The 23,321-nt window shown below is 46.3% G+C and overlaps 1 protein-coding gene across 3 annotated transcripts; it reads left to right on the forward strand.

Annotated features, from left to right (window-relative positions):
- Positions 1-4,573: 4,573 nt before the first annotated feature.
- On the forward strand, positions 4,574-23,233 carry STK26 (serine/threonine kinase 26; the record flags this gene model as incomplete). Of its 3 annotated transcripts, XM_081336599.1 has the most annotated exons (12): positions 4,574-4,654; positions 4,945-5,035; positions 13,046-13,276; positions 15,735-15,791; positions 17,777-17,885; positions 17,989-18,146; positions 19,242-19,427; positions 20,324-20,472; positions 20,652-20,745; positions 21,112-21,174; positions 21,267-21,403; positions 21,528-23,233. In XM_081336599.1, exons 2-12 carry the CDS (start codon positions 4,994-4,996, stop codon positions 21,547-21,549), a joined length of 1,248 nt encoding a protein of 415 aa, XP_081192725.1. In that variant the 5' UTR covers positions 4,574-4,654; positions 4,945-4,993. The 3 variants fall into 3 exon arrangements, with proteins under 3 accessions (XP_081192725.1, XP_081192726.1, XP_081192724.1); XM_081336598.1 differs by lacking the exon at positions 4,574-4,654 and having other exon boundaries at positions 4,753-5,035; XM_081336600.1 differs by lacking the exons at positions 4,574-4,654; positions 21,528-23,233 and having other exon boundaries at positions 4,748-5,035; positions 21,267-21,407.
- Positions 23,234-23,321: the final 88 nt, after the last annotated feature.

Here is a 23,321-nt window from a genome sequence, read left to right on the forward strand (position 1 = left end):
GCTTTCCAAGGGTCTTCAAGGCCCACTCCCTGATTCCAGTTTGGGCTTCAGATCTGTATGATGACAGGTGCTTGTTGAAAGGGAAGGTCACAATGGGGACCACCTGACCTTGGGTTCCTGCAAGCATCCGAAATATAGGCGGATGCCAAACACCCAAATTTTGATTACGTGACATTGGCAATTATCAGCAGGAGGCCCGATTGTAAGTCACTGTCTTCAACATGGTCATAATTTCAAATTGTCACTAAAGGAACAGCTATAAGTCGAGGACTATCTGTAATCAAATGGCTTAGTGTTATGATTTTCAGTCTGAAACAGGATTCTTGGCACTGCTCAAAATCAGGAGGAGCCAAGTAGCTGTTTTGCCAGCCGATGTACTTTATCCACCTTCTTATCATCTTTCTAGTCTCACCAGAGGCTTGAAAAACTGGCTGGGTGACTTTGTGCTCCCTCTTGACCCAACTTATCTCTCAGGGTTGGTTGCGGGAAGAGGAAGAGGAAGAACACGTACCAGGTATGTGTCAGGTATGTTTACCATCTTGGGATATTTATTTTTTAAAAAGGCAGGAGAAAAATCTAAAAACAAAGCCTTTTACTACCGGACTTTGGTTTTTGGCTGCTGTAGATTGGCTAATCCAGCTCTCCTACAACAGGTTTGCTCCATAGCTTAGCAAGTGTTGAAACACCAGCTCAAAACTCACCTATTTCCTGTAACTTCCTCTTTCTGATTTCTGCTTGCTGCTTCTTTTAGACCCCTTCCTGTTTCATAAACCTGCCAGGCTGAATTTACGCCTGATACTTCTTCTTCTTTCAGGCGTTGTGTTTTGAGGTGGATGAAGATGGAAACACCACGGGGTTGCTAAATTGTTCAGTGTACATCCCCATCTTTAACATAGTTACGCACAGAGCGATATGCAGGTTGGGTCACAAGTCATATGATGTCCTGGTTTTCTTGACCATGATTTGCTGAATATATCACAATAGGCTGGATTTCCCTAACACGCTCAGCATGAGGGTGGAGGTTCATTCTCCGAGCTTCTGGGTTGGTTTCCAAATGTTTCATTACCGGGCTAGGTAACATCTTCAGCAGAATTTAGGGAATAAATTTAGGGAATGTATTTCCTAAATTCCCACCGAAAACGTTACCTAGCCTGGTAACAAAATGTTCGGAAACCAACCCACAACCTCCACCCTCATCCTATACCCGAGCTACAGGTAATTACCTCTATCACATACTCAGCCATAAACCATGGTGTAAACATGGCTGGTTCACAGAGCTGGCAAAGTCAAAAACTGTACAAATCACATTATGGTTTCTTTCTCTTTTTTTCTTTCGAGAAGCTAGTGATTCCTACTTGCCAGGAACTGGAGCAGCTTATATCTTTCCCCACACCACTTCTAACCCAAAGGGGGTTTTTATAAGAAAGAGGTGTCGTGCCTCAGACTGGCCACAGTGCATTCCCACATGATCCCATTTATTTATTTATTCATTTATTTTTGGAGTCTGTTTTCCATCTGTATCCAGCTTCCAAATATGGTAACAAGGCAGTCTGTCACATACCAATGGAATAGCAGCATCTGGCACAGGATCAACTAATTGCTCCAATCCTAAACAACAGATAAATGAAAAATGTTGGGGAATCCTGAGATGTTGAAACCTCAAGAAGACTTTGGAAGGGCTTTTTTCTTTTTAATTCCAAAACGTATGTGCAATTTTGGGAGATCTGCACAGGATGGATTGCAGATAATAAAAACAGCATCTTGTGCAAAAAATGAAGGACAACCTAAAATCTGATTGGTTGAATAAGGGTGTCAAAAAGAGGTAATTTCTCAACCCTTTTGAACCATCTCTGTGAAAGAGCTACAATATTGTATGTTGTTAGCTTTGTACAAGTGATGAAGTTGGAAAGTCGCCACTTACTACCTGTTAGCTAACTGTGAGAAGCCAGCAGCAGAGATTCATGGCCTAAAATATAAATTTTATAGGAATAACATCAGACGCCAGGGGGCAGAACGGAGCCATTAGTAATGGACACTGCTTCCCCACCAACCCATACTTATTATGAGTGGAGAACTTCCAAACGAAAGAATGTTTAGCAAGGGCGATGCAAAGTGCTACAGCATCTTTTTAAGATCTTGCAAACTTTATCTTGCATGTGAAACATATCTTGCCTGTTAATGATTTTTTTTAAAAAAAAATCTTGCGTGCATATGACAAAAACAATCCCGCCTTCAGAAACTATTTTTATGATGGACATTGGGCCGAAAAGAGGAATTCTCAACAATTATGAGAGCAGACGTTGTCATAATCTATAAGAAATTGAACTAACAGAGGAGGGAGAGCATATTATAAAAACTGGCATGGGAAGAGTTCCAAAGGGCAGCTGATGTTGCCAATCAGTTCACAAAAGGCTAATTTTTTTAAGCATCAAACTGGATCCCAGACAGGGTGGATTATTCCTCACAAGCATCTCTCGTGATCTGCTCTGCGGAGAGGGAAGTCAGTATAACTACTGTGACTCAGAAATGCCCTGATGGTCAAAAGGCAGCGGATGAACGAAGGTGAAGCTTTCATGAAAGGAAGCAGAGAAAGCAGGCAGGAAGTCCCATATGACTAAACCAATCTCTCTCTTACACATACTTAGAAACCTCTTGTGCGGGGGGGGGGGGGGGGGAGGATTCAGGAAGTTGTTTGAAAAGCGACCAGCATGCTATGTTTTCTAGCAAGACAAGTTCAGATAGGCAAAGACACTCCCTGTTGGATTTCTGCCTGATAAACAGGGAAGAAACACCTGGGCCTCAGGTACCCTTGGATCAATCACTGCCCTGAATTACACTCTGTTGAGTTGCAGAGACTGCTGGCAACTCACCGCAGCCAATTCACCATGGCCAGCTCACCGCAGGACAATTCAATGCGGGATTAGTTCCTTTTATTATTCATCAGAGCATCACAAAATCTGGTAGTCATAGGAGTGTCTTCCTTTGATATAAAAGATAAAATAATTCTGACCAAAACATGGTCAACAAAACAGAAAGAAACCAGATGAATCCCATGGCGAGTTTTCCCACAATGAGTTGGCCAGGAAGAAGTCATCCTGGAGCGAGTTGACCATGGCCAGTTGACCGTGGTGGGTTGCCCCGTTCTGTTCTGATGAAGCCTTAATTCAAAGCAGCCAGCTGAGTAGCCACCACAGCTGTTGATGCACAGATGCCCAAATCCAAGTTTACGGCATTATTTCCATTATGTGACCAACCCCAGGGGCATAAGCAGAGCGGCCCAATCTTTTTCCAGGGAAAATGAGGCTACTACGAAGACCCTTCCGCGGAGACCTCTGGGCGCTGGAGAGAGCAGGAGGAAACGTCCTGGAGCACGGACAGCGAACCTTCTGGGCTCCGCATGTCAAAAATTCAGGAAACGCTTGACTGTGCTGCTGTGTCTCACACACATACACACACACAGCAAAAGGGAAACAATTCCATACATGTTCACAGCCACTGATAATGTTGGGTGTTGGTGAACGCTGACATGTCACCCAACACGTTATGGTCTATCACACGTGTGTCATAGGTCTACCATCACTGTCCTGGTGGAGCCTTGCAGAGAAACTCCCGTTTCACTTTTAAGATGGACTCTTTCTGCACCTCGGATCTTCTCAGGTTTCCAGAATTTGAAACTTGAAACATTCTGTCTTCATAAACCCAGGTAGTCCTCAACTTACAACAGTTCATTTATCGACTGTTCAAAGTTACATATGACTGTTTTTCACACTTACGACCCTTGCAGCGTCCCCATGGTCACCTGATCAAAATTCTGATGCTTGGCAACTGACTCGTACTTGTGACGGTCGCCCCACCTTTACTGTGGGCAGTTGTTAAGTGCTAAACCCCCCCCCCCCGAAGTCGGCAGAACCAATTAGAACTTTTCATGCTATTTTTTAGCCAGGCTGGCATCCTTGTCATTCTCCTTTTGGGCTCAGGGGAGAAAGCTGGCTCTGCCTGGGTTCGTGCCAGGTATCGGGGCCTGGAATTGACCAGGCAGTTCTCGGGAATTCTCTATTTGTTTCTTTTTTTTACATTTCCTTCTTGCAAGGCCCATTGCTGAGATACAGAGCGTGTCACAAAAGTTGATTTCAATGAAAACAGCTTCTTTTTCACTCTCTCTCTCGTTGATTTTATAACTCCCCCCCCCTTTTCTTTCTTTTTTAAAAGTGGTTTTCTCTCCACTGCACATCCCGGACTCAGGGCGGCCCAAAACGCGCCCCCAAAGGGCAGCAACCAAGGCGGAGGAGGGGGGAGCAGAGTCTTCGCTTAGCTTCCCCCCCGCCCAACTTCCCCCTTCCCCGTTTATCCCGGAGGAAGAGCCCGAAGCCCGGCTCCGGCTGCTCCTTCGAGGCGGGGGGGGAAAGAAGCGAGCCCCGCCGCCCCCCGGGAGCCTTGCTCAGTACAGGAGGGGGGGGGGATGCCCAGCAGGGGGCGGCGGGGCGGAGAGCCGCTGAGTCCGCTTGGCGAGCCCTCCGGGCGATGCTTGCGAGTGCCGGCTGCCTCGTCCGCACCACAACTCCCGGCAGCCCCTGCGGCAAAGACGGCGGCGCCCGCGCGGGGGCCGCTGGGAGATGTAGTTCGGCGGGAGCCGGCTCCCCTGCGCGGCGGAAAGGTGAGCGCGAGCGGGCGGGCGGGCCGGGGCGGGGGCGGCGGCGGCGGGCGGGCGCCCCCCGAGGACGGCGGGGGTCGGCCTCGGCGCCCCCCGCCCTGGGAGCAGGCCCGGGGCCCGGCGAGGCCCTCCTTGCCTCGGAGCCGCCGCCCCGCCGGGCAGGGCGGGCGGCGGGCCCGCCGGGCGAGGAGGATGGGCTCTGGAGTGGCGGAGGGCGGGCCCGGGGTGGGCCTGGGCGGGCGGGGCCTCCGCGGAGCCCCCCCAGCCTGCTTCTCCCGCCGCCTCCCCCGCAGGCCCCGTTGCAGCTGAGCCGCCTTCCTCCGCCGCCGCCCCGGAGCCGCCATGGCCCTCTCGCCCGTGGCCCTGCAGGTGCCCGGCATGCAGGTGAGCGGGGCCGGAGGGGGGCTGGCCGGGGTCTGGGCCCACCCGCGGGGGTCGCCTGCCCTGTCGGGGCCTGTGTTGCCTGGGGGGGGCTGGGGTCCCCACGGACCGGGGGGGGCTGCTGGGCGCCGGCGGGACCCCCGCGGGACTGGCAGGTGGGCGAGGGGACCCCGGGGCCGGACTCCCTCCCCCTTCCTTGAGAGGTCACAAATGGCCCGCCCCCGCTTCCTCGGGGCGCGCTGGGCAAAGGCCAGGTGCCCGGGGAAGGGCCCAAATCCAGCTGGTGCTTTTGGGAGTGGGGGGGGGTGTTCTTTCTCCCCTGGAAAGAATTGGGGGCTTCTTGGAAAGCCAAGCCAAAGGCCGCCTTGGGTCCTTCCTGACTTCCAAATCTGCCCTTGCTCAAAAGCACAATAAACCTTCAGGTGAGTTTTATTTTCTCCATTGCCCCACCTCACCCCATCCCCCACCCCAAAAAAGGGCTGATGAGCAAAAAGGACCCTGGAAATATAGCTGGAAACTCTCCCAAAAGTGTTTTGATGCAGTTCAGACTTTGGTACTTTTCCAGATTGTTTTGGATCTCCTGCAGAATTTGTTTTTAACCAGACATTACATTCTCCCAAGGCTAATTTCTAAACTTGGGTGTTAAAGGTTGTTTAAATCATTTAATGTCACGTTTCGTTCTTCTCATCCTCGCTTAATTCCATCTTGTTTTGCATCCTATTATTATGAAACAGGATCAGATGCTTAGGCAGGAAAGAACAGGGATTTTTCCTCATGCTTTTTAGTTTTTGCATGCAACCCAGCACCAGAAATGTATTTATTAGTTTGTTTAGGAGCCTTTTATACATCTTTAATCCACAGGATTCTTAAGGGATGGACAGCTGAATTAACCATTGTTTATAATAAGGCAGGAAAGAAACTATCATTATCCCGGCTAGCCTGGGGTAGAATTAAGGGAGTGCATTTAGACATTTCCAGGTCAGGGACTCTTCACTATACATGGCATGCCATGATGAGGCCTCAAGTCACATTTTCTTTCCTCCTCTTCCCCTTCTTCAGCCTTTAGGTTCCAGATCATTTCTTCATCCTATAAATAATAATTTGCTACTGGGAGCTTTAACCACCTAGGCCAAGGACCTGCTCTGTGCAGAAATTCAGATTAAACCACCTCTGACAGATGGTTGGCCTCCTTCTGCTTGAGCTCATCCAGTGAAGGGAAGTCCGTGATCTTTCTTGATAGTTGGCTCCACTGTCAGTCTCTTGGGAAGTCGCTACTGTTTTCCAGGATATTTACTTGGGATCTGCTTACCTGTCTCTTCGGGCCGTTATTCTGGGTTCTGCGTTCTGGGATGATCCGAGAACAGGCTTTGATTTCCTTTGGGGAGATGATTTGATACCCTTTGTGACACCCTGATAGCTGCTGCTAAATTGCTCTTTGTTCTTCTCCTCTCAAGGTTAAACATTTCTAGGGCCTCCCTTCTTCTGTCTTATTTCCCAGTTCCGTGGTTATTCTCTTGGCCGTTTCTGGATCTACTCCAGTTGATCCGAACCCTTCCTATGTGTGTCGCTGAAAACTGAACACAGTGATCAACATGGAGTCTGATTAATGCAGCGTAAAGAGTGACTTCCTGTGTTTTCAAAACTGTTCTTCTGTTGAGGCCGTCTAAAATTCCATCTGCCTTTTTTGTAGCCATACCACATCACTTCCTCATACTCAAGTCTGTAAACCACCCCTTTTCCTAGACATTTTCCACAAGTGACATCCAGTACGGTGTCGCTTTTTCTCTACCTGTGCTTTTGATTTTCAATTTTCTTAACTTGGAGCAGGGTCTTTGTTAAATTTCATGTTTGCATCTTGAGGCCCTTTCTCTTATCTGTCAAGATCATTCTGAATTTTATTGCTATGGTCTAATAAGATACTACTTACTTCCCTCAATTTTGTGTTATCAAAAATATGATAAGTATTCTCCCTCCAGTTCCTTCATGCGATTAATAAGAATGCGCACAGCCTGAGACTTAACCTTTTGGTATCTCACATGGTATTTCCTTCTGGTCTGAGGAAGAAGGATTAATGAAGAGTGCTTTTTGACCTAACTGTTCACTTAATTTGCATACCACCCAGCCAATGCTTATCTAGTTTGATAAATCCAGCGATGCAGTATGTTTTGCCAGAGGTTTTGCTCCGATGAAGATATGCATCAGGTCTAAGAAATGTGGAACAATCTACTATGGCTCAGTTACTGAATCAAGACTTGAAATAAAGTTCAGATCCTGTCAGGATCTGCTCTAAACAAACCCCTGTTAAAGTTTGCAAGCTGCTTCTTAGTTTGGTAGATCATTGGCTGATCTGCTCCACTCTTCTTAGGAATTGGTGCATGTTTCAGGATCCCTCTTCTAAAGGCAAAGATGTCTCCAACACAACACAAAGCAAAAGTGTCTCATCCGAATGCAGGAAGTGGATGAGTGAAACCCAGTCTGGTTTGGTTTTTCATGTGAATTCACCAAACATCAGTGTACTTGCTCTTCTTTGAATAGATGTGAACTTTAGGGAGTGACTTGCCAGTTTTCCAATCTTGGTTTGTGGCTCCTGTTTTCCATAGCCTAATGTTGTTTTGAAAAGAGTGTTTCCAGTATTTTTGAAGTTATGTATAAAATTAATCGCCCTGCCTTCCTGGTGAATGGGATACTTCTCTACTCCATTAGCCACCGTGTATTTAATGAAGGTTATCTATGCCTTACAGTATCTCCCCCCATGTTCCTGGCTCCTGTGAGCTGGCCACAAGTTTATCACAGCCCTGCGTGCAGGAAGTGTAGCTCAATTCGGCTCTCTGTTTGTTCAAAGTACCACGCCATAAGCGCCAAATACTGAGAAAAGGCCCGTTGGTTTACTTCTCTGCCGAGAATTAGGGCCTTTGAAGCTGCTGATTAGAAGCGATTGTGCCGAGTGCCCAGCCCTGCTCAGATGCCACAAACGTTGAGCACTCAAGAACTTTTCCAGCGGGCAACGTCTGACATGAGATCCACCAGGAGGATCTGGAACAACCACAGAGAATTAGGTGTTGAAACAGACATTTTCTTAGTTGCTTTCTGTGGAACATTAAAGCCTTCATTTCGTAGGGCTCCGTGATCCTTCAGGGAGAGAGCGGTGGTTTATGTCATGGCTATATTTACATCCCTGTTTTAACTTGTAGACGTTTCGGTTCAAGTCGGGGCAGGCTGATCTCTGTGCTTCCACTTGTCTTATCAGGGTTAATCTTGGTTGTGCATGTTGAGTTTTGCACAACTTAGCTTTGCCTTCTACACACCACCTGTCCCCCAAGGTGAAGCTACCAGGTGCCCCATAGATTTGTGGCCTGCTTCTGCCCAGTTCTGCAGTTCCACTTGGCCGTGCTGATGGATTAGAGTCTGGAATTGCAAAGCTTGGGTTATCAAAGTTGGACAAATGGAGAGCGGTGTAGAGCTTTCTGACGTGTAGACAGCAATTATACGGCCCCTTTTAATTATAACCAAGATTGATTGGCGAGCCACGATGTTTCTCCCCCAGGTTTCCCCCACCAGTTCCTTAGAACTATGTACCTTTTTAGGAAGAATGTACTAACATATGAGTAATGTATGGTGTGACATCTCAGATGAAGTCTAACTTGATTATCAGCTCTGCTGAGGCTCAGTCCGTCTTATGTTGGTGCTGTATAAAGCTCTTTTCTGTGTGTGCATCGTTCGGCGTTAGCCAGGTAATTCAGTTAAAATACGTTTTTGTAATCTTAAAATGTACACTGAGGAATATGGGAACTTGACACAGACAAGGTCACTTGATCAGGCTGATATTAAGCTCATATTCTCCTTGAAATTTCTCTCCCCTTTCCCAAAAAAGCATTATATATATATATATACATATATATGTGTGTATATGTATATGTATATGTACATTTACATTTATATAAAATGAGATGTGTAATTCAATTAATGTTTAATGTGCGAGAAAATGAATAGCTCATTACAAATTCTTTTAGCTTAAAAGATTGTGGCAGTATAGCAACATGAAAAAAGAATGGGTGAAGGGGGGAAAAAACCCCATTTTCCTGTTTACCTCCTGGATTTGCCAGTGCATAAATACAGTTTCAGGGCACCCCTTTGATGTTCAGATTTTAAAATCTGATCTGTTTTGCCCAAACTTTCCCTTTTCGAATTATTTTTATTTTTGCGCTCTTCTGAATTTCTGGAATAACTTGGTGGTTTCCTTCAAAGCATTCTGCCATAACTAACAAGATAACAAAATACTATTAATGAAACATCTCCTTGTTTGTTGTCATTAGATCCTTAACGTAGATTGGATTATTAATTAAAAGGAAGGCAGATGATAATCCCTTCTTCCAAGCTTTTAAATTGTTCCTTATGCCCTCTTTCTTCCTCCACGCTCCTAATAAAGAAAGGGACCATTATATGATTAAAAGATAGGAAAGGATTTGGCCACTTCTAATTATTACCATTATTGAAGCTTGTTTGCTTATCCTGTTACTTTGTGCTGGATGGTGTTGAAGTCCCTGTGGCTTGTTTTCAGGAAGCGTAAACTGATCTGAAATTCAAGATCCCTTAATAGTTCCCCTGTGGGAAAAATGTGAATGAGAAGACATTAGGACTTTCAGCCTGCACCACCGTGCACCTTCAGGCAGAAATGATGGCAAAACAAGCCGCTGATTCATTCCTTTCACACAAGTTGATTGTAAACATTTCTATTTTCAGTTTGCAGAGACCATTAGTTGCATTCAGCACTTTCCTTTCTTGTCTCTGTTGTTGAGATTCCAAGACATTTCATTGACAAACAAAGTAGTACTCAGAAATGGATCCCACTAAAATCCACTAACAGTGGAAAGCCAAATAGTGTTTTAACAGTTTCTCAAGAATCTTAACTGGCGGAGAGATCCCTGTTTATCTAAGTTTGCAGTCTCTGGGCGCTGTTTTAATGGGCAACGATTTGTTGTACATTTTATAAGAACAAGATTCTTCTTGTTGTGCTTGCTTTGTTGTCATCTCGATGAAGCTTTGTCAGGAAAAAAAGGCACTTTTCCTCTTGAGTTCCAGATTACTTTGCGTTTATAACTGGGAGGATCAAACACTGTTGATTAAAGTGTGTCTTTACAAAAGACAGAGAGAGCTTGGAAAACACAACGCCTTGTTCTTGACTTCAAGCCCTGAAAAGCAGCTTTATGCTCCGGTTTGGCCTCTGAAGCAGCCAGTCTGATGTTAGTTTGATGGATGGCACTGTAATCCTGAGACTTGTTAGCATGTTAAATTTCAGAGCCCAACTTGATTTTGCGTAGGCTGCGCAGTTACAGCTAACAATCCTTCTGTTTTGAAGACCCAAAACAGAGGAGGAACTTCTGTGCATGTCAGACTTCTGTTTTTAAACCGGAGAGTTTTAAACAAGTGATGCGACTTAATGAAATTGTTCAGTTGTTTCTCTGCAGGGCCAGAGGTAACGATAAACGATCTAATTAATCCTGAAGATTTTATAGGTGACTCAGACGGTGCACGGCAGTGAAATTCAAGAACTGGTTCACACAGTATGCTAAAGAAGGTTAACCCAGGGTTTGGTAATAACTGGTTCATCATACGGGGTAATCAATACATTGCATGAACCAAACCATCAATTCAGACATCATGGGTGTAGAATGGTAGAGGATAAGTTTTGGCTGACTGGCTGGGGAATTCTGGGACTTGAAGTCCACAGGTCTTAAAGTCGCCAAGATTGGGCACCCCTGTTGTAGAACAAGAGCACCATCACTCCTCTTGCTTTCTCTCTCAGTTTGACTCTTTTCTCAGAGTCCCAAGGGCCTTGGGAGAGCTTTAGAAATGCAAATGTGGGTTGTAAATGCTTTCAAGATCGGTCTGGTCTGAATGCTGGATTAGTTCATGTGCTTAGGTTTCTTTCAGCTGGAGCGATCTTTGCATAGAGCTGCTGTTGCGCTTTTAAACAGGATTTTCAGGGACAGCTGTTCTAAAAATACACCAGGTTCTGGAAATTCCTGCTTGACTTCCAAATGCCTGGAACCCAGGGCATTGACACCTCCTGACTTGCTTCAGAAGAAAGGAAAGAAAGAAGGGGGATGATGTTGCCTTGGAAGAATGTGCTTGTTTCTCAGATGTTTGAGGTGCTCTGTAAGAACATCTTGCAATGGCCTGTTTGTGTCCAGTGAGTAGCCTTGGCCAGTAGTGCGGAGCCAAAGCCCAAGATGTAGAAATGGAAGTTTCCATGAGGATATTGGGCTTTTCCAGCGAGAAAGGAAGGCTGCTGCCTATGTAATTATTGGCTGGTTTCTTAAGAGAGACAATTAGGCAAGCGGGAAATGTTGCACAACCATTGGTGCTTGTGCACAAAAAGGACAATTTAGAACTTGTTCTGGGAAAGCGGCTCTTTTCGGCAAGGCTGGATCCCTGAGGCTTTGTAGAAGCCCTGAGCTGCAGAACATCAAGGCCCATCCATCTTCTGCAAACACTGTGGGATCACCAGTAGACCCCCAGTCGTCAGCCAGAATAGAGCTGGATAGAGTAGACCACAAACCTCATGGTCCTTGGCTAGTACCTTAGACCAGGAGTCTCCAGCCTTGGCAACTTTAAGACTTGTAGACTTCAACTCCCAGAATTCCTCAGCCAGCCAAGGTTGGAGTGCCCTGCCTTAGACTCAAACAGCAACTTAAAACTTACTTGGAAGTAGGTTTAACTAACATAGCAGCTTCTGAATTCCTCTGGACTGCCTGGTGGGCCATTCTGTTCTTCTAGCCCAGCCATCTTTTTCTGCGATTTGGAACGTGATCTCAGACTGAGCCCCCAACTCGGTATCCCCAGACCTGTGACCTTAAAGTCCTTATCAAGATCCTTGCTTTCTTTTGTCCTTTTTCTGGGCAAGCGAGTCTTAATTGCCACCATCCACCATTTCTGTTTTGAGGCATGCTTGGAAACGGACATGTTGGCAAAGGCCAGCGATATAAGCCATTTGTTGCATTCCCACAACCCCTCTTGAATTCCATTGACCCTTATCTGGTGTTGAACTTTAATGGGTCACATTCTTGTACATAGGCTTGAACAAATCATCTACTCAGGGAGTCCTCAGCCTATGGCCACAATTGAGCCCAAAATTTACATTGCTAAGTGAGGTATTTATTAAGTGAGTTTTGCTCCATTTTATGACCTTTCTTGCCGCAGTTGGTAAGTGAATCACTGCAGTTGTTAAGTTAGGCACATGGTTGTTAACTGAGTTGGTCTTTCCCGTTGACTTTTCTTTTCAGAAGGTCACAAAAGGGGATTGCATGACCTTGGGGACACTGCAGCCACCATAAATATGAGTTGCCAGGTATCTGAATTTTGATCAAGTGACCCTAGGGATGCTGCAACAGTCATAAGCGTGAAAAACGTTCATAAGTCACTTTTTCCAGTGGTGTTGTAACTTCAAACAGTCACTAAATGAACTCTTGTAAGTTGAGGACTGCCTGGAGCTCAGTCTTACGGATGGTCCTTTGTGCCCGACTTTGCCGTTGACTAAGGTCACCTCTGGTTAATGACAACCTACTTTCTGAATGCTGAAAATGTCAGGTGGAACCACCATTGCAGTGGGTGTCAAGGAAGTTGCAGGCGTGCGGTGCCCTCAGGGCTGTGGCTGGGATCCAGAGCTACCAATCGCCCCGTGGCTAATTAGGGAGAGCCAATTAAAAGAGTAATTTGTGTGGTGACACCTAGAAAGAGAAACTGAAAGCATATCTTACCTGACCTGTTCTCCTCCACCCCAGGGTATGTCTATCTTCCGAACTTCTAAGGAGTAAAATAAAACTCAACATACTAAAAAATGTGCAGTTGCACACTTGGATACAAATTACGAGATTGGCCACGCAATTTTCCCCAGGATTAGGAGTAGCTCCCCTGCAAATTTTCAGGAAGAGACCTCCTTATTTCCGGTGACATCCCCCTTGAAGTGGTGTCCCTGACCTCTTCAGCCGAGCTTGTCCTCTTGGCCCCTTTCAGAACCACCGAGCAGATCCCGAGGAGCTTTTCACCAAACTGGAGCGCATCGGGAAAGGCTCCTTCGGAGAAGTCTTTAAAGGCATTGATAACCGGACGCAGCACGTGGTGGCCATTAAAATCATCGACCTTGAAGAGGCCGAGGATGAGATTGAAGACATCCAGCAGGAGATCACGGTGCTCAGCCAGTGCGACAGCCCTTACGTCACCAAGTACTACGGCTCCTATTTGAAGGTAACAGAGACCGTTGAACATGGATGGTTTTGCAAGGGAGGGGTGAAGTTGGGGGGTCCAGGCGCACATGGGAGCCATGGATAGTGTGGAACGTGGTACACCCCGTTCACCTTCGGTTGGTTGTGTTAGGAGTGAGCACGAATACTTTACCTTCTAACTCGGAAGCTGGCAAGCGTTTTTTCTCGCCCTGTTTTATTCCAGGTATGGTCTAAACATGCACGTTTCAGTCCAGACATGACCCATCCAAAACCCTGTATGGAAGAGTTTATGTATGAGCTTCCAGTCTAGATTATCAGTCTCCAGATTCCACAGGAATTGCAATACAAAGAGTTTAACGCCTAAGTTTTGTCATGCTCGCCAAAACATAATCAGAACTGCATCTGAGTTCTGCTGTGGATTCAAGACTGTGATGGAAAAAATCAGGAGGATAAGCCATTTTTGCACATTTTCTGACCAACAGAAATTGTTCAGAGGCTTCTGAATGATAGACTAACGCATCTCCTCCTCCTCCTCCTCCAAAGACTAAGCATGTCCTACTTTCTGCCTGCATTAAACAAACTTGGTCTGTAACGGTTAGCCAAGTGGCTTGTTGGGTGCCAAGGGGCAAATGGTCCACACCCAGTTACGGTTTACACTGGCAAATTCTCAGTGGCATTTTCCGTGCAGGCCTTCTAAGTCAGCCTGGAGCCACCAAAGGCCTCCGTGAAGCCAACAGCCAGGTGAAAGAATGAGTGTCTGTTTCCAGTTTTCCCTACTAGCACAGATGAGCTTTATGGAAGGTGCTAGAAGTAGCACACATACCTCACATCTCAGTTTCCAACCTCTGACTTGTAAATGCAGTGTGTGTTTGTCTAACAAAGTGTGCTCTGTTCAGGAGCTGGTCTTCAGTCTGCCACAACATGCCTCATTTGGCGGTGCCTGGATTTTGATCCGTCATGAGGAAATGCTGTTGGGTTAAAACTCATCTGTAATGGAGGCTCTGGGTTGAAAACTGACTCAAATCTTCCAATTGGCATTATTTGTTGGCTTCAGGGAGCAAACGGTACAAAGGAAGGGTGGGCTTTCTGTTAATGGGGGCGGGGGGGAAGACATCTTGTCTGTAGGAGGCCTTACAAGCCCCTCCACCCAGAGGCCTCTCCTTCAAAGGCAGAGGTGGAGAACTATGGCCCCTTTATGACTTTTAGACTTCAACTCCCAGAATTCTGGGAGTTGAAGTCCACAGGTTATAAAGGGGGCCATACAGTAGTTCCCCATCCCTGTTGTAAGGCCTTGATTGGCAGCCTCTTGACTAGGGGAAGCGTAACAGCCCCCATGGACTGTTTACCCAGATGTTTGGATTGGTGTTTAGCTTACGACCGAAGTCCCCTTTTCTGAAACTCGGCTGTCTTCATCTCTAAATGGAAAGTGGGAGGCTGATAAGTTCCCAGCTATAAATATCATGGTTGGCTGCTGATCTAAATACTTGAGTGGTGAAACTCTTTCTTGGGATCACCGCATTGTTTGGAAAGATGAAAGTACCTTTTTAATACAAATAACCCCCAGTCACAGAGCAGCTTTCTGGAATGTACACAAAGGTTTTCTTCAAGTTGGTTCAAACGACAGAGGGCTCAAAAATTATCGTGTCGGTGCTTCATGTGGTTCTTCTGAAAACACCAGATATAATTATAAAAATCATACAATATAACCAATAAAACGTCCCAGTACAAATAAGCACCACTTTCTAAAACTGGCAGCTTAGAACACGTAACTGCCATTTAAAGTGTTAACAAGAGTGGTGAGAGCCAAAGTGGGGTAGCAAAACTAACGTGCAAATAAAAGGCCTTGGTGATGTGGCCCAAACAGGAGCCCAAACCTGTTTTAGCTGGCAGGCAATTTCAGAGGAGAAATCCCTGGATCTCCCAAGGTTGCACACACCTGGTCTCAAGCTCGGTTACAATTAATCAGTGGAACGGCTTTCCTCCAGAGGTTGTGGGTGCTCCATCACTGCAGGGACAGCCACTTGTCTGGAATGGCGCAGGGTGTCATGCTTAAGCAGGGGGTTGGACTAGAAGACCTCCAGGATCTCTTCCGACTCTGGTTGGTTGTTTGCTTGCTTGCTTGCAGATATTTCATGACCAGACTAGGTAACATCACCAGTGCAAGGGAGTGCAGGGTTTAGTCCCTGTTTATACTCTGCCAGGCTTAGTGTGGTTCCTCTCTCACTAGCCCTGATGAGGTTACCTAGTTGGGTAATGAAACGTCTGCAAGCAAACAGTCCAGCTCAGAGAGCCCCAAAGACCCCACAGATTGTTCTTTTTGTGGTCACAGTGGATCATTTGTTCCATTGTTCCCCAGCTTAATGCTGCTTCCAGATATATTACCACTGTAGCTCCCCAAATTCCACACTGTTCCTACCCCTTTCCCTGATCCAGAGAAATCAAGAGGAAAAAGCTAACTCTTCGCCTGCGTTTCCTTTTAGGGCACAAAGTTGTGGATTATAATGGAATATTTAGGTGGGGGATCAGCCCTGGACTTGGTAAGTATTCCAGTTACAGTATGAATTGTGTTGATTTGCATTGTAAGCTTTCCCATTTTTATGGGTGGTGTCATTTCGTAATTTTGGAATTGCTAGTCAGCCCGAGTCACTCTATGAGGCCTTTTTGGTGAAGATGCTTTTGATTTCAGGCAGTCTAAATATAATTCATGTTTGAGTGAAGAGGTCATTTCGAAATGTGTGCTGCACTAAAAGATACATCTGGTTATTTGCATTTTGGAAACACCTGATGTCTTTCAAGCTCTGTTCATGGCAGATTGTAACAGGCTTTCGCTGCCACTTTCTCCAGACTGCAGGACCTCCGGGGAGAGGCCTTGTCGTGGTTGCGGTCCATCACAAAGCCCCGGGCCAATAAGTGCTCACCTCTTGCAGAAACAAATAAGGCTGGCTTCTCTTTGCCACTGAGGCCCAGAGGGAGGGTGTGAAAATCTTGACTGAGCTTCCTTTGTGACTCAGTCCTTCGGCAGTGAGCGGAATTCCTTTGCCCAAGTCAAAGATGTTTTGTGTTAGCGCAGGTTTTTCTGCAGGGACCTCAGTGGCTCCCTTTGAGTCTCGTGAAAGGCCGTAAAAAACATCTATTCGAATAAAGAGTGTGTTGCTTCGCTTTTTAGGAAAAGGAAGCTTTGCAGTTATGAAAAACTATCCACTGCAGTTAATAAATTGAAAAGTGGACTTTAAAAAAAAACTTTCAACACACAGAGTTGTTTCTGTTGGAAGGAGATTCGGAGAGCTTGCTGTGGAAGCAAACACAGCTAATATTTAGTGCTAAAACTGAGCTGGCATTTTCATTTTGAGTTCCTGTAAACTTAAAACCTGAAAGGGCCCGTTGCTGATGCAGCTTAGGAGGGGCTGAGAAAGCAGAGGGCCATGAATGGGATGTCTGGTTTTCCCTTATCCCCACCCTTTTCCTCTGAGATAATTCTGCTAGAGTAGTTACATCTAGGAGGTCCTGAAATGTGGGGTTTGAAGCCTGCTTGTGTCTCCTGAGGACGTCAGCATCTGCTTACGCTTGGCGTTGCTGTTGCAGCCCAGTTCAGCTCTTGGTTGGCACCCAGGAAAGCAGAGACCTGCTCACGTAGACTAGAGCAGCGTTTCTCAACATCAGCAGCTTTAAGAGATGTGGACTTCAACTTCCAGAATCCTCCTTGCTGGCTAGGGAATTCTGGGAGTTGAAGTCCACAGGTTGAGAAACATTGGGCTGGCAGGAGTCTCCAAACTTTGCAACTTTTAAGACTTCTGGACTTCAACTCCCAGAATTCCTCAGCCAGCATGGAGGATTCTGGGAGTTGAAGTCCACCCCTCTTACAATAGCTGAAGTTGAGAAATGGCTGGTTGAAGAATTCTGGGAGTTGAAGTCCACAAGTCTTCAGTTGTCGAGCTTGGAGAGCCCTGAGCTGGAGGAACTGATGTGAAGAGAGCCGAAGACTGTAGCCCCAAGGACTCATTTCTCCTATGGGCAGGATCCGGCATGCACCACAGAGTAATCCCTGAATCCTGAGAATGTTTCCTGGTGTGTTTTGCTCTGAATCTGGAGCTTCTGATAGGCTTCAGTGCCAAGAGAAGCTCACCTGGGGACAGACGTGGCTTGTGGACAACAGATTCTTGCCTTGAAGTCTGATCTGGTTCCCAAGTCTTGCACACCAACTGTATGTTGAGTGCTTCCCCTGATCTTGACAAGTTCAGAGGTTTTCTTGGTAACAAAGTAAGATAAGAGATAAGATATGAGTTGAGGAAACTAGCATGTTACAACACCCAGATGTATTTGTGACAATGGCCTGGCTCCCTTTCCAGGTATCTTTAGAACTTTTGATGAAGAGCCGTTTCTGGTGAAATAGAAATACAGCTTGAATCTTTCTATTGTCCGAAGATCTTTAAAAAGAAAACGAAAGGGGTGTTTCAACGTGAGTGCCTTCCAAGGCACTTGGGGTTTCGTTAAAGCGTATAAACTCTGCTTATTTCCTCTCAAGCTCCGTGCTGGCCCCTTTGACGAATTCCAGATTGCTACGATGCTCAAGGAGATCCTCAAAGGGCTGGATTACCTGCACTCTGAAAAGAAAATCCACAGAGATATCAAAGGTGGGTACAAAGAGGGGGGGAAGATGCTTCTCTCGGAGCCCAAGTTCCTTTTGTTGTCAAATGAAGTTTTTCTTCTCTTTCCCCCCCCCCCTCCCCCAACCAGCTGCCAACGTGTTGCTGTCTGAGCAAGGAGACGTGAAGCTTGCGGATTTTGGAGTGGCTGGGCAACTGACTGATACCCAGATCAAGAGGAACACTTTCGTGGGGACACCCTTCTGGATGGCCCCCGAAGTCATCCAGCAGTCGGCCTACGACTCAAAAGTAAGGTCCTTTGTAGGCCTTGAAGGGTTGCTTCAATTCATGCAGGAACAAGGGGAGAGCTTGGTGGCTGCAGTCCAGAATCCTAGTTCATTTCGTAGTGAGATTTTTTTTTAATAGGATAGTCCTCGACTTAACAACAGTTCATTTAGTTCAGAGTTAAAGTGGCACTGGGAAAAAGTGACTCAGGACTGTTTTCCCCAGGGTCAGGTGATCAGAATTGAGACGCTTGGCAACTGCTTCGTATTTATGACGGTCGCAGTGTCCTGGGGTCGCGTGATCCCCTTTTGCGACCTTCCCACAAGCAAAGCTCATGGGGAAGGCCGGGTTCATTTAACAACTGTGTTACTGACTTATCAACTGCAGTGATTCACTTAACAACGGTTGCAGGAAAGGTGGTAAAATGAGGCAAAACTCACTTAACAAACGTCACACTTGACAACAGAAATTTTGGACTCAGTTGTGGTCGTCAGCCGAGGACTACCTGTATATCTCTTAAATCTTAAGAGGAAATTGCCCATCCTAGTGATTGTTACACAAATAATAAATAAATGGTTGATGGGACTGACTAACAGGAAGGAAGCCCAGATGCCCATTCCATCTTCTGGCTGTTGTCTTCTGCCATCCATGCCTTAAAGCTTTTAGAAGAAGAAGAACTGGATCTCCTCTCGAAAAGCCAGTCTGGTATAGAACCAAGAGGATGGTTTGCAGTTCTCCCCGTGCAGTGAGCGAGGCCTTCCTCCTCCTCCTCCTCCTCCTCCTCCTCCTCCTCCTCCTCCTCCTCCTCCTCCTCCAGAGCAGAGTCGTAATAGTGCATTTTCCAGGCCTCCTGTTGATCTCATTTTCCCATAACCTCCTTGGCGTCCATCAGCTCGGCTTGTTCTTCCCCGGGAGCAAACGTTGCCAGAGTTTCTCATAAGCCTGACTGACAAGGGTAGAACTGAAAGAGTAGTAAGAATATAAAGGTGCTCCTGAAACCTGAAAGAGCATTGACCCACATCACCCAGTTCAGGTTAAAACCCACAGTTTGTGTGGAGGGAACTCTTGACCTCGTTCAAAATAGCCAGGCAGGTTCTCTGTCCTTTCTCTTCTCTGCAGGCTGATATCTGGTCTCTTGGAATCACCACCATCGAACTAGCCAAAGGGGAACCTCCGAATTCAGACATGCACCCAATGCGAGTCCTCTTCCTCATCCCTAAAAACAACCCCCCCACCCTGGCCGGAGACTTCAGCAAACCCTTCAAAGAGTTTATTGACGCCTGTCTGAACAAGGACCCGACGTTTGTGAGTGTGCTTTTGGCTATTCCCAGCCCTTGGATCTGGAGGGAGGCCCATCTTGTGGCCAGCCTTCTTAAAAAAAAAGGGAAATGGATCATGATGCCTCATTATGCTTGCAGGATTTTGAAGGATGTAGTCTTCTCTGCACCCAAAACACAGCAGGATAACTTTTAGGCATTTTGTTATTTTTGTGGCTTGACCTAGGATGTTTCAAACCACACAGGATGTTTGGAGCATGCCAAAGAATGAATCAGAGGTGGTTGAAGCTTAACTTTGAGTCAGATTCTAGATGAAACACGTAGTAGAAGTTTTGTAGTGACTGTGGTTGGATTTGTAAAGCTCAAGTATTACTCGGAAGCTAATGTAGGTGGACGGCTGTTGAAGATCACAAGAAAACATGTGTTGACTCATGAATGCCAGCGAAAGAACATTACGAAGTTTATTCTAATCGTTGCTGTTGGAGAATTTACTGTTCAGGCCAAAAAAGATTGGGTCATTGCTCTGAAGTGCGCGAACAGTAGACTTGTTTAGATCTCAAGGCATTCTAAGGTTGGGATCTGAACTTCTGGAATAGTGGTTAGCATCAACTTTTAATTTTTGTATGTTATTTGGGATGCTGAATGAATTTTGCAGAATGAAAGGTAAACAACTGCAGGAAAAGTAAGGTGGGCTTGGAAGATCAGGAGTCAACTAGAAGGCTGCCCAAGATGCCATGTCTTGAATGGGTTCTGGAGAGCTCCTCTTCTCCAGAGGGAGGCCTTTCCTTCCATGGTTGATGAGGAAGAGAATTTGATAAGCAGATCTTAGTGGAAGGAGGCCATCGTTTTGATCTCCTGCCCTCATCATCTCCAGCGCTTTGAGGTTCTTCTGGAAAATGAATTGACGCTTGCTATCTTTTCCAGCGTCCCACGGCCAAGGAGCTGCTGAAGCACAAATTCATCCTGAAAAACGCCAAGAAGACTTCGTACCTGACGGAGCTGATCGACAGGTTCAAAAGATGGAAAGCAGAAGGACACAGCAGCGATGAAACGGACTCGGACGGCTCGGATTCGTGAGTCCAGATGGTGGGGAGGGGGCTGTGAGGGCAGATGGACCCAGAGGGTCTCAATGCACCAAGGTGGTCCAGATCAGAAAGGCCTGGGCACTCTTGTAAACCTTTTAACAAGCCCACCTAGCCGGCTTCTCTAATTTATTGGCTGATTTTGCCTTTTCCCTCCTCTTGCCTCTTAGCGAGTCTAGCAACAAGGAGAACAATTCCCACCCCGAATGGAGTTTTACCACCGTGCGGAAGAAGCCGGACGCCAAGAAAGTGCAGAATGGGACAGTAGGTTTAGTCAGCATGTATACTTCAAAAGGGGCTGTGATGAAAGGGATTTATTTGAATTTTATTAGATGAGAGAACGAGCCTCTGAGGTTTATTTATTGCATACTGTCAGTTATACATCTCCAAATTATTTGCACCTCAGTCCAAAGAATATATTCAAATAACCCTTAAAACCATGCCACCATTCCCATTAAAATATACCCAAATTAAGACAGACTTGCCAGTCGTTTGTGGGCACGAGGTCTCCAAAGAAACAGCCTCGACTTACCTGCTTTCCCAGCTGGAATTACTCACCTGGTGATGCTTTGGATCGACATTCCCTTGAGGTTCAAAGCATGTCTGAAAACCTCCCTTCTAACTTTCCAGGACCAAGATCTCATGAAAACCTTGGGCTGTTTAACCCTGATAATCAATCCCGTGTTTGCAGAGGTGAGTCTCTTGGCCCCTTCAGACCCCTTCAAAGCCCTGCGCAGCTGCGGCTGCAGCCCCTCACCCTCTCCCCTTCGCCTCCTCCTGCTCAGCTGAAGCAGCAAGACGCCAACAGCGCCGGCAAGAGGCAGGCCATCGAAGAGCTGGAGAAGAGCATCAGCCTGGCTGAAGCTGCCAGCCCGGGCATCACGGACAAGATGGTGAAGAAGCTGATGGAGAAATTTCAGAAGTAGGCTGTGGGATTATTATTATTTGGTTTTCAATTACTGGGGGTCCTTCACTTAGGATCAGCGTCCGCTCTGATGCCCTGACGGAGCCTCTCCTCCCGGCCTTTCTCTCCCCCCCCCTTCCAGGTTCTCTGCCGGTGAGTCCTGAGGAAGGTGCCCGGGTGCTGCCCCGCATGGACCTCCCCGCAGTCCACCCACCCTCCTCTGGCTCGGCTGTGCTCGTTTTCCTGAGTTCCTGGTGCCTTTTGGGATCATCGCAATAGATTTTGGTGATCGCGGATCGGAAAGGATTCAACTCCACCCTTTTGTAAACGGCAGACGTGCTTTTTGCTTTTCTTTTTGTAACTTCGGGACTTGCTTTTTTTCCTCCTCCTCCTTCTTTTTGTACAGAGCGACTTTTAATATTTTAGCTCCCACTTCTTTAACCCAGCTCAAATGAGACAAAAAAAGTTTGTGCTGTTTCCTTCTAGAAGCAGTTGCCAAGGGTGGATCGGCCTCCTCCACAAATCAGTGGATGGGCAGCCTTTCTACTCGAGTTCGTAGAAAAGGCGTTTCAGGAGCACTTTGTCGCAGGTCTCCTGACGTCCCTAAAAGTCAGACTTGGCAAATCCCTTTTAGAAACGGAGGCTGTGCGGAAGCGCTTCGCCCGTAGGACGCCGCTCTGGCGCCGATTGGGCCCCGTCGCCTCTTTCGGCCCGTGTTGAGCGGGAGGAACCGGCCGGCTTGAAATTGGGCACTTGGGGTCACCTCCGTCTGAAAGCAATACGTCGATGGCTTGGCGAGTTGTCCTGTAACTCCGTGTGCGGCTTCTGTGGATTCCTTTGTAGAGCAACCTGTCGCAGCCGCAGCAAGAGGGGAAGGGGGCTGGGTGTCAAAGAAAGCCAAGATGGCAGCCGGGGCCATTCTCTCTGAAGCCCACTCCTCTTTTTTTTCCTCCTTCAAACATACAGCATTGCACACGAAGGGGTGGGCTGCAGTTGGATGGACGCAGCTGCCATTTCGGTTCTCTTGATCCCCTTATGCCCCCATATAAAAGAAACTTTCACCGTGGTAAGAAATTTCAAAGCAATATTGTTAAAAGGTGTTGGGGTGGGGGTGGGGTTTGGCAATAATGGGCCCAATTCGACCGAGTTGTTTCTTTTGGAGAAAAAGGAGAACCTGTTCGGTCTTGGGGGGCTTCTGATCAGTACCTCCCAGGCAGGTTGAAATTGTGACACCAGCCTTTTGTGTGGGGGGGTGTTTTTTTCCTTGTAAGTTATTGATAAGACTTACGTTCTTGAAGTCCTTTACAGGCAATCCACAACTGTTTAATTTCCCCTTCCATCCCAAAGTGTATTTTTTAAATATCTATTTACCAGTTAATATGCAAATAATTGAGTTATAGATATTCTTTCACGAAAAAGATAGTACTGTGCAGTACAGAGTTATTTTTTCCCCCAGAAAAGGTAGAAGAAATTATAAACTTGCTTTCGATTATATATTTATGGTACTGTTGAGATGGGTTCTCTCCCTTTTCCTTTTCAACCCAGTATGTATATTATGCTACTGAAGTTTATTGTATTTCAGTCTTTAGTTGTGGAAGTGTGGGTGTAAATTTATTTTTGATAAGAAGTCTGGATATGTTTAATTTTATAGTTCAGATCTGCACATTTTTTTTGGTTTTGCACAACATTCATTTTAAAGAATTTGAGGATATCAGCCAAATATTGAACTGAATTATTATATAAGAGTGCAAACAAGCAGTGATTTTTTTGCTGTCATTGTGATTAATAGTTGCCATTACAACCTTTTCTTTTTAAGGAAAAAAACAAAATGATATAAAGACACTGGCAAGAGATGGTGGATAGAAATGCCAAGGGCAATTAGTTTCAATGGTGCCTACACTGTAAAAAAAAATCACAAAGAAATTTTAACTCCTTT

Source organism: Vipera berus (assembly GCF_964194415.1).
Source record: "Vipera berus genome assembly, chromosome: 11".
In the NCBI taxonomy this organism is placed as follows: domain Eukaryota; kingdom Metazoa; phylum Chordata; class Lepidosauria; order Squamata; family Viperidae; genus Vipera; species Vipera berus.